This window comes from Thunnus maccoyii, chromosome 1, assembly GCF_910596095.1.
Source record: "Thunnus maccoyii chromosome 1, fThuMac1.1, whole genome shotgun sequence".
Lineage (NCBI taxonomy): Eukaryota > Metazoa > Chordata > Actinopteri > Scombriformes > Scombridae > Thunnus > Thunnus maccoyii.
This window is the reverse complement of record NC_056533.1, coordinates 24,735,485-24,747,900: the sequence shown is the minus strand read 5'-3', so window position 1 is coordinate 24,747,900 and position 12,416 is coordinate 24,735,485. Positions and strand designations below refer to the sequence as shown.

Genomic DNA, 12,416 nt, shown 5'->3' with positions numbered 1-12,416 from the left:
TGGGTTTACTGTTTTGATTATTTAAAGGGAGTTTTACTCTGTTGACTATTTTCTAATGTCTTTTGTTTCTGTTCTCCACCCAGCAGGTACTCTAACTCCCAGGGTTTCCAGGAGGGCACCTGCCCTACCCCTGCAAAGAATCTCCAGCTGCCACTTGTCAGCCGTTCTGCATCCTCTGATGTCCGCAGGCCTCTGGAGGATGAGTTCAAAGCTGAAGCTGACAAGTTCCTTCGACAGCAGAGTGATCCAGCTGCTGAATTTGATCCAGCTTCCTCCCAAACTCTAGAAGAGAAATCAGCATCTGTGGATAGGCTGGAGTGTCTGCCATCACCCTATTTCTCCCCGATAAGAATGTTGTCCCCTCGGCGGGAACCAACTCATCCAACGCCAGACGTGGCAGCACCAACTCTTGCTGGCACAGAGAGTAATGAGCACCTTCCTGACAGTGTGTACAACAGTTTCTTGCCCAAACCTTCTACACCAGTTCACAGGCCAGACCCCCAAGAACCCTGCTTCGACATTGCTGCACCACCAACCCCAGCTCCTGCTGCTTTGCCACCGCTGGATATCGATGACATCTCTGAGCCTCACCACAGTGAGCCTAACCTGGTCCTGTCAGATCTACCTTCTGTCACAGAGGAACAGGAACAGGAACAGGAAGAAGAGGATGAAGAAGACGAGGATGATGAGGAGGACGGTGATTTGGATGAAAGAGCTGATGGAGATCACTGTGCAGCAGAGGAGGCGGAGCAAACAGCAGAGCCTTGTTCCTTCTCCCCTCAAGTTGAGGACCCTCTAAGGAAGAGCTGGCCTGCAGAGTCTCCAGAACGGCAAGATCCAGAGGTCCACCAGCTCTCTCCAGCACACTCTGCACCCAACCATGGAGATAATTGCTTTGATCATAGTATGGGTTGGAATCCTGATATGGACCTCAAATCTCCCCACAGGACATATGGAGAGATAGAGGCTGCTGTCTCCAAAATAACCAGTCCTTATTCGCATTCAGACAGTGACATGCAGCACATGTCTGGACACCCCTCTGTCACTCCCCCTTACGCCACCTGGAATAGGTGGCATAAGGAGGACCCTGAGGACTTCGATGAGCAGAAGGAGGCTGTGGCCGATATCCCTTCTCCAGAGAGGCCTGACACAGCTATGGATGGGGAACCCAACTATTTAAACACCTCATCATCCTCCACTAGGCTGGAGTCTTTCTTCCAGGACTGCAACAAGCCTAACATAGAGGATAGTCACCAGATGGATACAGAGTCAGCATGTATAGAGCCGGACAGCAGACAGAGCACACACAGCTTCGGTGCTACCACTGATGGCGACATGGCTCCAGCTGTGGGCCCTGAACCAGTGGTGCCATGGGCAGACCCATTCTCTGCTGATGCAGATGAACTGGATGACCTGGGACCATTCTCCTTGCCTGACTTACCACTCCCAGACAAGTCAGAAGAAGCTGAGTCTCGAGACCCAGAACTAGCTGACCACAACAAGACTGTACCGACCCACATTAGACATACCATCACAGACGTAGATGACCCAGACATAATGGAGGTGGACCTACCAAGCCTAGCTAAGACTTCATGCTCTACTGTAGACCTAGGGCTAGGCGAACCTACCGGACAAGACCTGGTTGTACCATCACCACATACCAACTTCCAGCAAGAGTTGGACCCTGAGCCTCAGAGTGTGCCAGTCAACAGCTCTCTGTCTCTCACACAACAACAGAGCAGCATGTTGGAAAGAAAGGGACCTTACGGAGGACCTGATGAGTCGGATCCTAGTGTGTTGTATTCGTCTGTGAAATCAGATGCCACTCAGCAACATCACATACAGATCCACTCCCTCACTGAGTCTTTGCAGTTACCCCTGGAATCAGTGTCTGCTGTCAAGTCAGAGGTGAGACCAGAGGAGATGTCTGAGCCTGTAGCAGAATCCATATCATGCAGTCCTCTTCCTCAGCTCCCAGTGGCAGTCTCCCTCTCCAGCACAGTGGAACAATCCGACACCCAGGAGGCCACTTCCAAGCAGACGCCGGTAACCCTGACCACAGTGTCCCCCACATTAGATATCCCCAAGAAGGTGGAGGAAATCCCTCAAAGGATGACCCGTAATCGCGCCAAGAACAATCCTTCTGCTGCTGCTGTCCCTCCTACCTCCAGCATAACTTCTTCTGCAACTGCCACCCCTGTAACAACCAGTCCAGCAGTGAGCATTAACCCTATTCCTACGAGAACTCAGACCCCCACCTCTGCCTCTACCTTCTCAGCTCTGAAGAAAGACAAAGAATCTGTGCTTAGTGTCTCTTCTGCTGCATCTAATTCAACCCCAGCAGTGGCTGTATCTACTTCTGTGACCACCTCTGCATCAGTGGTTCTCAGTAAGACGACTAAAGGTCGTCCTCTTCCTATGGACGAAGAGGAATCTCAGACCCAGCACCCACGGAAGAGGAAATTTCCACGTTCGGCTGGGCAGCAAGTCCAGGTCCAACTGGTGAACACAGCCATGCAGCAGACCAGAGAAATGATTCAGCAGACTTTGGCTGTAGTAGTCAATGCCATCAAGCTGGACGATATTGAGCCTTACCACAGTGACCGTTCCAACCCTTACTTTGAGTACCTGCAGATCAGGAAGAAGATTGAGGAAAAGAGGAAGATTCTGTGCTACATCACCCCACAGGCCCCACAGTGTTATGCCGAGTATGTGACCTACACCGGCTCCTACCTGCTAGATGGCAAGCCCCTCAGCAAGCTTCATATCCCTGTGGTAAGTTATGATGATTGTACTTTTTTCCTAATGATACAGCCAAAATAATACCTCAGTCAATTCTATAAGCACTGAAACAAGCTGAAGAATGTAGGTCTGATTCTGATAAATTATCTAACATTTGACAGTATTGAAGCAATTTTTATTGATATTTTTTTACTATTGCATGGCAAGAGTTTTTTTTAAGTATTATGTCTTACTGTGGAAATGTAAACAAAAGCTCTAGAATGTATACTGTCTGTTCTGGTGTAATAAAAATCGAGAGGTGTTAGAGGATATAAATGGTCTATGTTGTGTTTGTTCATCAGATTGCCCCACCTCCATCGCTGTCAGAACCTCTGAAGGAGCTCTTCAGACAACAGGAGGCTGTGAGAGGGAAGCTCAGGTTGCAGCACAGCATAGAACGGGTAAGGAATATATTGCATGACATGACATGTTCACATTTTTAACACTTCTTATTTTCCGGCCTTATTCCTTATCTATTAATTCAGTCGTTGCTCATTCCCTGTTTCTGCTTTCATACATACAGCCACACACATGTACACTGAACGCCATAAGCACTTCTTTGATGAAAGATCAAAGCCTGTTTTTAATAGAAATTAAGTGAAATCTGCATACCTCCTACTCCTAGGTTCTGCCAGAGTGGATTGCAGGCACAAATCTAATTCATCTCTTTCTAATAAAGTGAAGACTAATTTAATGAAACACACAGAGCAGCTTTATGATCAAGACCCACTTCTATTGACCCCACCAACCAGCATGTTATTCAGCTTATTGTCCAACTGTATATCTTAATATTTATTTTCTTTCTTTATTTTATTGTTCACAGGAGAAGCTGATTGTCTCATGTGAGCAGGAAGTGTTAAGGGTCCACTGCAGAGCTGCCAGGACAATAGCCAATCAGGCTGTGCCGTTCAGCGCCTGCACCATGCTTTTGGACTCTGAAGTATACAACATGCCATCAGAGAGCCAGGTAGGAAATATACAAAGACACATTAAGTGTCATGTCAGTTGTAACTGATTTCAATAGAGAATATGGCAGCCATTTTTACATAATCTGCATTGTAATTTATTCTGTTTTTCTCAGGGTGATGAGAACAAATCTGTGAGAGATCGCTTCAACGCTCGTCAGTTCATTTCCTGGATCCAGGATGTGGATGATAAATATGACCGCATGAAGGTAAATATCGGCACCCTGTAGTCTGCTAATATGTGCTGTTATGTCTTGAGTTAAAGGCATTGATATCATACTCTGAGTGCTTGGCAGGTGGATTTATGCTCACCTTCTCCTTTCCACAGACATGTTTATTGATGCGGCAACAGCACGAGGCAGCAGCCCTCAACGCAGTGCAAAGGATGGAGTGGCAGTTGAAGGTCCAGGAGCTGGACCCAGCGGGGCATAAGTCCCTCTGTGTCAACGAAGTGCCGTCCTTCTACGTGCCAATGGTTGATGTCAACGACGACTTTGTCCTGCTGCCTGCGTGACACATCTGTGCTCACAGATAGAGAGCAAACTTCGTCTGAATTACTTCTTCTCAAAGAGACTTCGTTGAACAGAACGAATGGAAAGGGCTAGCAAGTTTGAAAGAGGACTTTAGACAGGAAAAAATATTATATAGAAAAAGAGTACAGATGGAAAAACTTGCTCTTGATTCCCTTCCGTGAAGAAGGAAACCTGTTTTTACTGGGGAAAAAGAAAATACACAACTTGCACTTTCATCCTCAAAGTTTTTACTCTTTTGTTTGATCAGAGCGCGAAAAGCAGAAACAGTTTTTGCTTTGAGGCTCTGACATTGGGACACAACTCCTCAGTGCTCAGTTACAGTGAGACAGGGGACAGAGATATATTTTCTGCGTTCGTTTTTGGTCCCTGCTTCAATAGACCCACCACCACCACCACTGGGAGGAGGTTTCGGAGAGGAGCTCACCCAAAAGCGTGGTGCCTGTCCTGAGGGAGGACTTAGGAGAAGCCTCCCCTGTTGACCCAGGGCTCCTGGTGGGCCAGGAGAACTAGGCAGAGTGCAGCGCTGACCCAGAAGATGTCAATGGAGCTGTGGTGCATCATTTGGATCTTCAGTGTGTATCTAAAGCGAGACGGCTGGGACGGACAGACCGGGAAGCTAGAACCAGCCGCTGATGGATTTGGGGCTATAAGACCATATACCCAGAGGACACCCTCTCTGTTCACACTGCACCAGGCCGAGCTAAACAATTGTGCGACAGAGCCTGCAGCAGGTTGGAATACAGCAGAGGGATATCGATGTGTGTGTGCACGTCTGAGAGGAAGAGACTGATCCTGCAGCCTCTCAGCCTTGCTAAACAGAAGAGGACAGGCACGGATCCCTGAGGACAGACCGGAATGTTCCTCAGCCACCCTGCTTGCTCCAACACAAACACATCAGACCGCCATGGACTGCAAAAACACCACAGGACAACCAGAAGAAACAAACATAACGAATGTTGAGATTCAAAGAGACTATTGAGAAATTGTGGTTTTGGCAGGTGGAGAGAAATATTGTTTTTGTCTATTTCTTTACTTGGGCATTTCATTGTTTCTGAGGAAGTGACTTGAAACACTACAGAGCCAATATTAGTTTAATGGAAAAAAACAAAAGAAAACTGAAAAAAAGTTGTATTCCGTAAATTATGTACAGTTTTTATATTCGTTAACCAATGTATTCTTGCTGCCTTCTAGATAATTTATTTTGCCACACATTACTGCACAGTTGTAAATAACCTATGTACTGTAATATCACTCAGTTAAGTGTAAAGAAAAAACATAAAAGAAATAAAAATTATCTTTTTATGTACAGTTCACTTTTGGGCAGCACTTTCCCCCCTCATATCCATGGGCCAAAATGTGTACACGATTCTGTCAGTATTTGAAAGACTCCAGTGCACAGTTGTATGATCCCATCACTAGATTCAGTCCAGGGTAAGGTAAAGCAACTCACCTGGATGTGGATCACCACAACAAACACAGAAATAGCTGACAGAGACCACTTCTGGATTTAACCGGCCTCCCACAGGCCAACCACCATTTAGTCCCTCAGATGTAGCAGAATAGTTGTTGAGGATTTATTTAAAGTATAGACAGAGGATTATTATTCATTGCTTTACTACACAATTATATCTGAAAAATCTCGAACCAAGAAAATGCCTTTTTCAGTGAAAAAAAAAAAAATGTACTCATTGTTGGGCAAAGTCGCATAGATATATATGGGTGGGATGAAAGTAAGAGAGATGTCATTCATGAGCAAAAGCATCACGTTAATGTGTAATAGTTTCAAATTAATTTTCCTTATTTTTTTAATTTACAAAAATTGGACTGAAATCATTTCTAATCATCACAAAACATCATTGTGTAAAATGTACAGGACACGGGTCTTTCAGCACCTCATTTGTTTTTGCATTAGTCAAACTGAAGAGTTGTAACTTTCATGGACATGTTTCATTCCATTCGGACTTTTTAACATTGGTGTGTCGAGTCTGTCTGCTTCTCCGTTACTGGAGAGCAGCTTATATTTTCTAGGTGCTGTTCCAGCTTTACTCACTGGATGGTGCCAGTGGTGTCAGAAAAAACTCAAGAACCTTATTTGGCTTTGCACAAGACGCGTGGCCTTTCAATTGAATGGGTGTTTTTAAATATATTTAAATTTTATTACAGCCCATAGGGAGGTCAGATCCCTCTTAGGATTCCAACATAATAACATCGGAAACATTTAGCTCCAGTCACATCAGCCTTTCTAAGTTTTATCAATGTTTAATCTGCAAGGGGTTTGGCTAGTGTCGTCAGGGATTTTAAATGTTTAGGTTACTTCCTCATATTACTGTTGTGTGGTGGCATTTGCCACAATCATGTTCTTGTGTCAGGCCCCAAGCAGACAGTTACAAGACTTAAATCTTCTCAGAATGAACTAAAAAGTGGACACGCATTAACACAAACAGCAGAGGGGAAAGAAACAGCCTTTGCTGAGTCAAATTTTTATTGTCCTCAGTTTAAAAAAAAAAAATCTCATCAAAATGGTGATTTGTGATGACTGGTAGTGATTCTCAATTTTCAGTGGGTCTTTTGAAAAGCTTTCCTGACCTACCACATAGGCTGCCTGTCTGTGTGTGAGAGCTGCTCATGTATCCTGATGGCAATATTATCTGAAACATTTAAGTGATTTACACACTGTCAGTCAGCATAGCTGTGTATGGTATGTCTAGTCAAGTGCAATGGTTGTTGCTATTACACTGTGCAGACAAGGTGGCTAGATGTATAGTTACACACACATCCTGGTTGGTATACATACATATACATACATATTTGGATACAAATAGCCAGAAATTTTGTTTTTTTTAAACCCCCTGTTCGCCATGTTTTTGTTTTTACTTTGTTGTTGGTTTCTTACACAGTTTTTGGGGAAGAGGTTTAGGGTGTCTTTTGTTCACAGAATCCTTGTGTGTTTTTTAACTCGGTGTATGTAGTTTTGAATGTTGTTGTGTTTATCTTTGGGGTTTTTGTTCCTGTATAAAGCATAAACACCAGTGGCATGTCAATCACGTTGCTTATCGAGCAGAATGTATACCGTTACTATGCCCTGACCGACCACACCCTCACTATTGTTTACAAGACATCAAATGTGTTTCCGTTTCATGTGTCACCTTTTTTTAAAAACAAAAAACAAACAAAAAAAGAAAAAAAAAAACGGTTTAAGCCCTTGCCTTTGTTTTTACTCCCGTAATCAGTCATTTATTTGAACCACAAAGGCTTGAAATGGTGATGGTTGACACAAGACAGTCACGCATTGAACAACTGACAGGCGATTTCTCCCCCCCAGTCTGCAATACACCGCTGCGCAGAGCAATAGACTAAACACATCCATCCACATTGATTCTCCAGTGTGAATATTCAACAAGCAAAGAGTGATTTCTGGATAAATTCAGTACAGACGACACACACATCAGTCCTCAGATGCACAGTAGAGCACTTGGCCGTGGTGATACAGATGCTAGCCTGACACCACCTCAGTCAGCAACATATTACCTCTACTCTCCTCACATTCACTCATAATGTTTATTTTAGATTTGTTATTTGTTGTTTTTTTTTTTTCTTACTGGACATAAATATACATAATTGCTATTTTTTCATTATATAGAATCACGATTTCAAGCCTTTTTTTCTAGTTTTCTTTTGTTTTATTTTTTAATTAAAACCCAGACTGTAGCTGTTTCTTTGTTCCTTTTTTGTTTTAGAATGGAAAATGACTAATAAAAAGCATGGAGAACTACTCTTTAAATGGTGAGAAATAACCTATTTATTATCTTTTTGTTTTTTCTGACACCTGTGGTATGTTTTGAGTTGAAGTTGGTCTCCGCTGTGTAAATTTTCCTCCGTGTAATGCGTGAAAGAGACATACTGTACATAGCTCTGTAAATAAAACCTCCCAGGACGTTTTGCACCCTCCTCTTTGTACTAGTCTGAAAAATTGCGTAGAATGTGGGGTTCTAACAGCAACGAGCTGCGTGCGCTCGCTGCAGGTGATTATGATGTAACAATGTAACATTTTTTTATTTGTACAATGTAGTTTATTTGTGTACATATTGTTGGAGCAGCTAAGGGGGGGGGAGGGGATATATGGGGGGTTGTTGATGCTATCGTCAGTGCTGTAACAGAAATCCAGTACTTTCACCTTTAGCTGTTGTTGATTTCCTGCAAAAAAAGAAAAGGAAAAAAAATCACAAAAAAATAAAAATGCGAGAAACTGAAAATGAGGATGGATGGGAAAAAAAAGACTAAAACTGAAAAAATTCTAAATTGTTATTTTCTACAGTTGCATGTACAGAGAGCGCGAGAACTGCTGTTGTTCCTCAGAGATTATGTTCGTTAATAAAATTTTGAAATATTACCAGCTCCCCCCTCTGGTTCTTCGTTTTCTGTTTGCATTGCCTGTGTCGTCATGGAAAAAGCTGAATGGTACACAACCGCATCATCAAAGATATCACCAATTATTTCAGATACATCCCAAATATATCTACTCACAAGAATATGCACTTAAATGATAACATTTATCTTAATATAATTGCCATCAAAGTCATTATTGTTTTCTTGTGTTGTTCCAGTGACATGTTTCCACATTTGGTGTCACCACATAAATCTTCACTGTGAGCAAAAGCTGTTTCACAATCCAAATGTTTGAAATGCCTTCTCTGACACAGCTGCCAGGTTTGGTACATGTGGTAATCTCATAGCCTGAAAGAGTTCAGTCAGAGTGTCACCAGCCAAAATCAATCTATCATGTCATAAAGAAAAGCCTGGACTCATCAGTAAATAGGTTATTTATTTCAACATCCTGATTATTTTCAATTGTCTTTGCCATTTTTGTTATTCATGCACATTGGAGTCATGTCACCTGACGCATTGTTTAATTTTACCAAACCAATTTATGTCTTTCTCTGCAGTTAACAAACAGCTCTGTCACAAGGTAGAAAAACCTGTTGATGTTACTAGTCATCATGTGGATATGCTGTGTCATTTGGTCATTTCCTTGTAACTTGTTACACTTAACTGACTGTGAGCGCAGTATGTTTTCATGTTTCATGTCAGAGCCAGATGAGATGAACTCGAGTCACTGAGTCAGAGGCATTCCTGGATCCTGAGTCCACCAAGTCCAACTGATCCCATGCTGACAGTGTCAAATACCAACACGTAACTATGGTTATGTTATGTTACGTTACTATGGATCACTCTAAGAATAAGTCATAGTTTGTTGTTGACCTTATGATGATCAGTGACTAATGGTAACGGTGGATTTAGCTTTTAGACTTTTCTTTTGATGTTAAATGTACTTTTTGTGATATCAGAAATTAATTATTCCTATTTCCTAATATCAGATATCAGGATCAAGTCTTTTTTTATCAAAATGCTGATTTTCAGTCATGTCATTTATTATTTAAATAGGAAAATGTTTAAAGGGGCACTTCACCAATTTAACATATGAAGTTAAGTTTACCCATCTCAAGGAGTACTACTCAGTCTGTGGCTCTGGAGGAGCTTTCTAAAGTGTGAAAGACAAAAAAAACCTGATGATGTCATCAGGGTTATCTTCGTTTGGGCTAGAGACCAAAAACTTAACAGAAGACCTGCATTTTAAAAAGGCAATGTAGGGTTTGAAAGACCTGACAAAAGGCGGCAGCCTACAGGAAGATGCTGTTTAATTGCATTGTGGGAAATGTAAGATCCAGTGTTCTTATAGTTTAATAATACTAGGGACTAAAAGTCAGGATATCTCAGCCTCTGGTGCATTGATTTTGACCATTCAAGTCCCTCACTTTTAGGGTTAGGGTGGAAGTGCAATTCTAAACTGCCGAAACACCTGATGAACACATGCTGAAACTGGGTTTTTGGCTTGAATTAAAAGCAGTAAAGATTGACAGTAGGCTACTTTCTGATGTCAAAAGTTCATATTTTTATCATTGAAAAGTGAATTGGTGACATGTTCAAAGGACCAGTGTGTAGGTGGCATCTAGCCGTGAGGTTGCAGATTGCAACAAACTGAATACCTGACCCCCTCTTCCTCTGCCCTTCCAAGCATATTATATTCAAAGTCTGTTCCGCTAGATGCCACTAAATTCTACACACTGGACCTTCAAGATGTACATAAAACACTAGTATGAATAATAATTTGTGTGTCAAACATCCAACTGAAGAAACAATATGCAAAACACATTTTAGAGTTTAGGGGGACTTTAAAATTATTTATAAAATGTGCCTCATCTTTTATTCCTTCGAAAAGTCAGAAACTGGGATTTTAAATCTTTTTGGAGCTCTCCCAATTGGATCACACAAATTACTGAAGATCTCATGACTCCCTATTTTATTAACCTATTTAGTCCATATGACTGGTTGTTTTCATTATACTCTTATCACCCAAGTAGACCAGGGGTTAGGAATAATCAATCAGTGCCAACACAAAACTCTTTGAAAAGAAAATGTTTTATTGTTCTCTTGCTTCTTCTATCAGGAAATGTTCAATCTAATGCTGACCCAGATTTGAATTGTTTGAGTACCCATTGTGATTTCAACGCTAGATCTGAGCTTGCTATTATTCACTTAAATGTCAGAACTCTACTTCCTAAATTGGATCTAGTGAAAATCTGGACAAAATCATCTGATATTGATATTCTTGTTTAGTCTGAAACTTGGCTAAACAATCTATTACAGACAAAGACATTGCAATTAAGAGTTACAATGTTTTTTGTTGTGACCGTCCCAGAAAAGGTGGTGGCATTGCCATTTATATAAAAAACAAATTTCATGCTACCATCCTATCATCAGAATCTTCTTAAGGGCCATTTTATCACTTTTGTAGGTTGTTATAGACCCCCCTCAGCAAGCAGTGAGGCTTTATCATCATTGAGTAAACAACTATCAACCTTAGATGTTAATGAGATTCTCCTTGCTGGAGATTTTAACTGGGACTGGTTCTCCTCTGTCTCTGACAGTTTTAAATCTACCTGTGACTCATTTCATCTTACACAACTAATTAATCGCTCAGCTCGTCCAAATCTTAAATGCCAAGAGAGAGCCTCTCTTTTTGATTTATTTCTAACAAATGCTCCACATAAATATTCAAATATTGGTATTTCTGTAAATGATATGAGATCCAAAACAGCTCAGTGAGCAGAGGGTTCACTCTTCACCACCCCCTATTATTTCTTTGATTCAACCATTCATTCTTCCTCTTCTTGATGTGGTAAAGCCTCAAAGCAACTGGATCCTAACAAATCCACGGGTCCTGACAAGCTTGATCCTTACTTTCTCAAGTTAGCTGTAGACTTTATAGCAGAACCTCTGACTCATATTTTAAATATTACCCTTTCCGATACTGAGATTCCTAACATATGGAAATCTGCCTATGTTGTCTATTTGCTCAAAGTAGGGGATCCCTCAGTTGTTAATAACTACAGGCCAATCTTTAAATTATGTTTTAGCTAAAGTCCTTGAAATGTTTGTTAATGAACAACTTAAAGAAGGGTTTAAGGGTATTCCATCACATCAGTCAGGTTTTAGAAAACAATACAGCGCAATAACCGCTGCTATTAAATTGGTGAATGACATTATTGAGGCTCTGGACTGCAAAAAATATTGTGCAGTTCTTTTAATTGATTTGTCAAAGGCTTTTGACACAGTTGACCATGTCACCTTGGCCGATAGACTCTAAATATTGGCTTATCTTGGCATGCTGAAAGTTGGTTTCAAACTACTGTCAGTTTGAACACAATGTGTCCAGTTTGTTGGGTCTTTCTCTTCCTTCCTCCCTGTATCAAAAGGTGTGCCCCAGGGTTCCATACTAGGACCACTGCTGTTCTCCATATATGTAGATGATCTTTGTGATCATTTCTTATTTGATTTCGTTCAGTCCAACTTGACTCAACTTAAGTTAAATGCAGATAAATCCAAATCCATCCATCTTGCTGGAACAATGTACAGAAGGACCTGAAACTGTCAGAGCTGATTACTATGAGGGAATTTAAGTCAGTTTTAAAAGATCAAGAAAATAGTACTCTTGCTAAATGTGATAGCTCCTAGCTCCTCCTCTTTTCATTGAAATAGTTTTAGAAAATTGTACCTGTTTATGCATTTTTGTCCTTGA

At 41.4% G+C, this 12,416-nt stretch overlaps 1 protein-coding gene across 6 annotated transcripts in view; it reads left to right on the top strand.

Moving 5' to 3' along the window:
- ankrd11 (ankyrin repeat domain 11) overlaps positions 1 to 8,669 on the top strand; it is a 111,426-nt gene extending 102,757 nt beyond the window's left edge. For 5 of the 6 annotated variants that reach the window (XM_042420025.1, XM_042420026.1, XM_042420029.1 and 2 more), the window contains 5 exons: positions 84 to 2,775; positions 3,084 to 3,182; positions 3,605 to 3,748; positions 3,863 to 3,955; positions 4,075 to 8,669. In XM_042420025.1, coding sequence (XP_042275959.1) covers positions 84 to 2,775; positions 3,084 to 3,182; positions 3,605 to 3,748; positions 3,863 to 3,955; positions 4,075 to 4,260 — 3,214 coding nt within the window. In that variant the 3' untranslated portion in view covers positions 4,261 to 8,669. The remainder of the gene's footprint in view (positions 1 to 83; positions 2,776 to 3,083; positions 3,183 to 3,604; positions 3,749 to 3,862; positions 3,956 to 4,074) is intronic. The other variant, XM_042420030.1, reaches the window with a different exon arrangement.
- Positions 8,670 to 12,416: the final 3,747 nt, after the last annotated feature.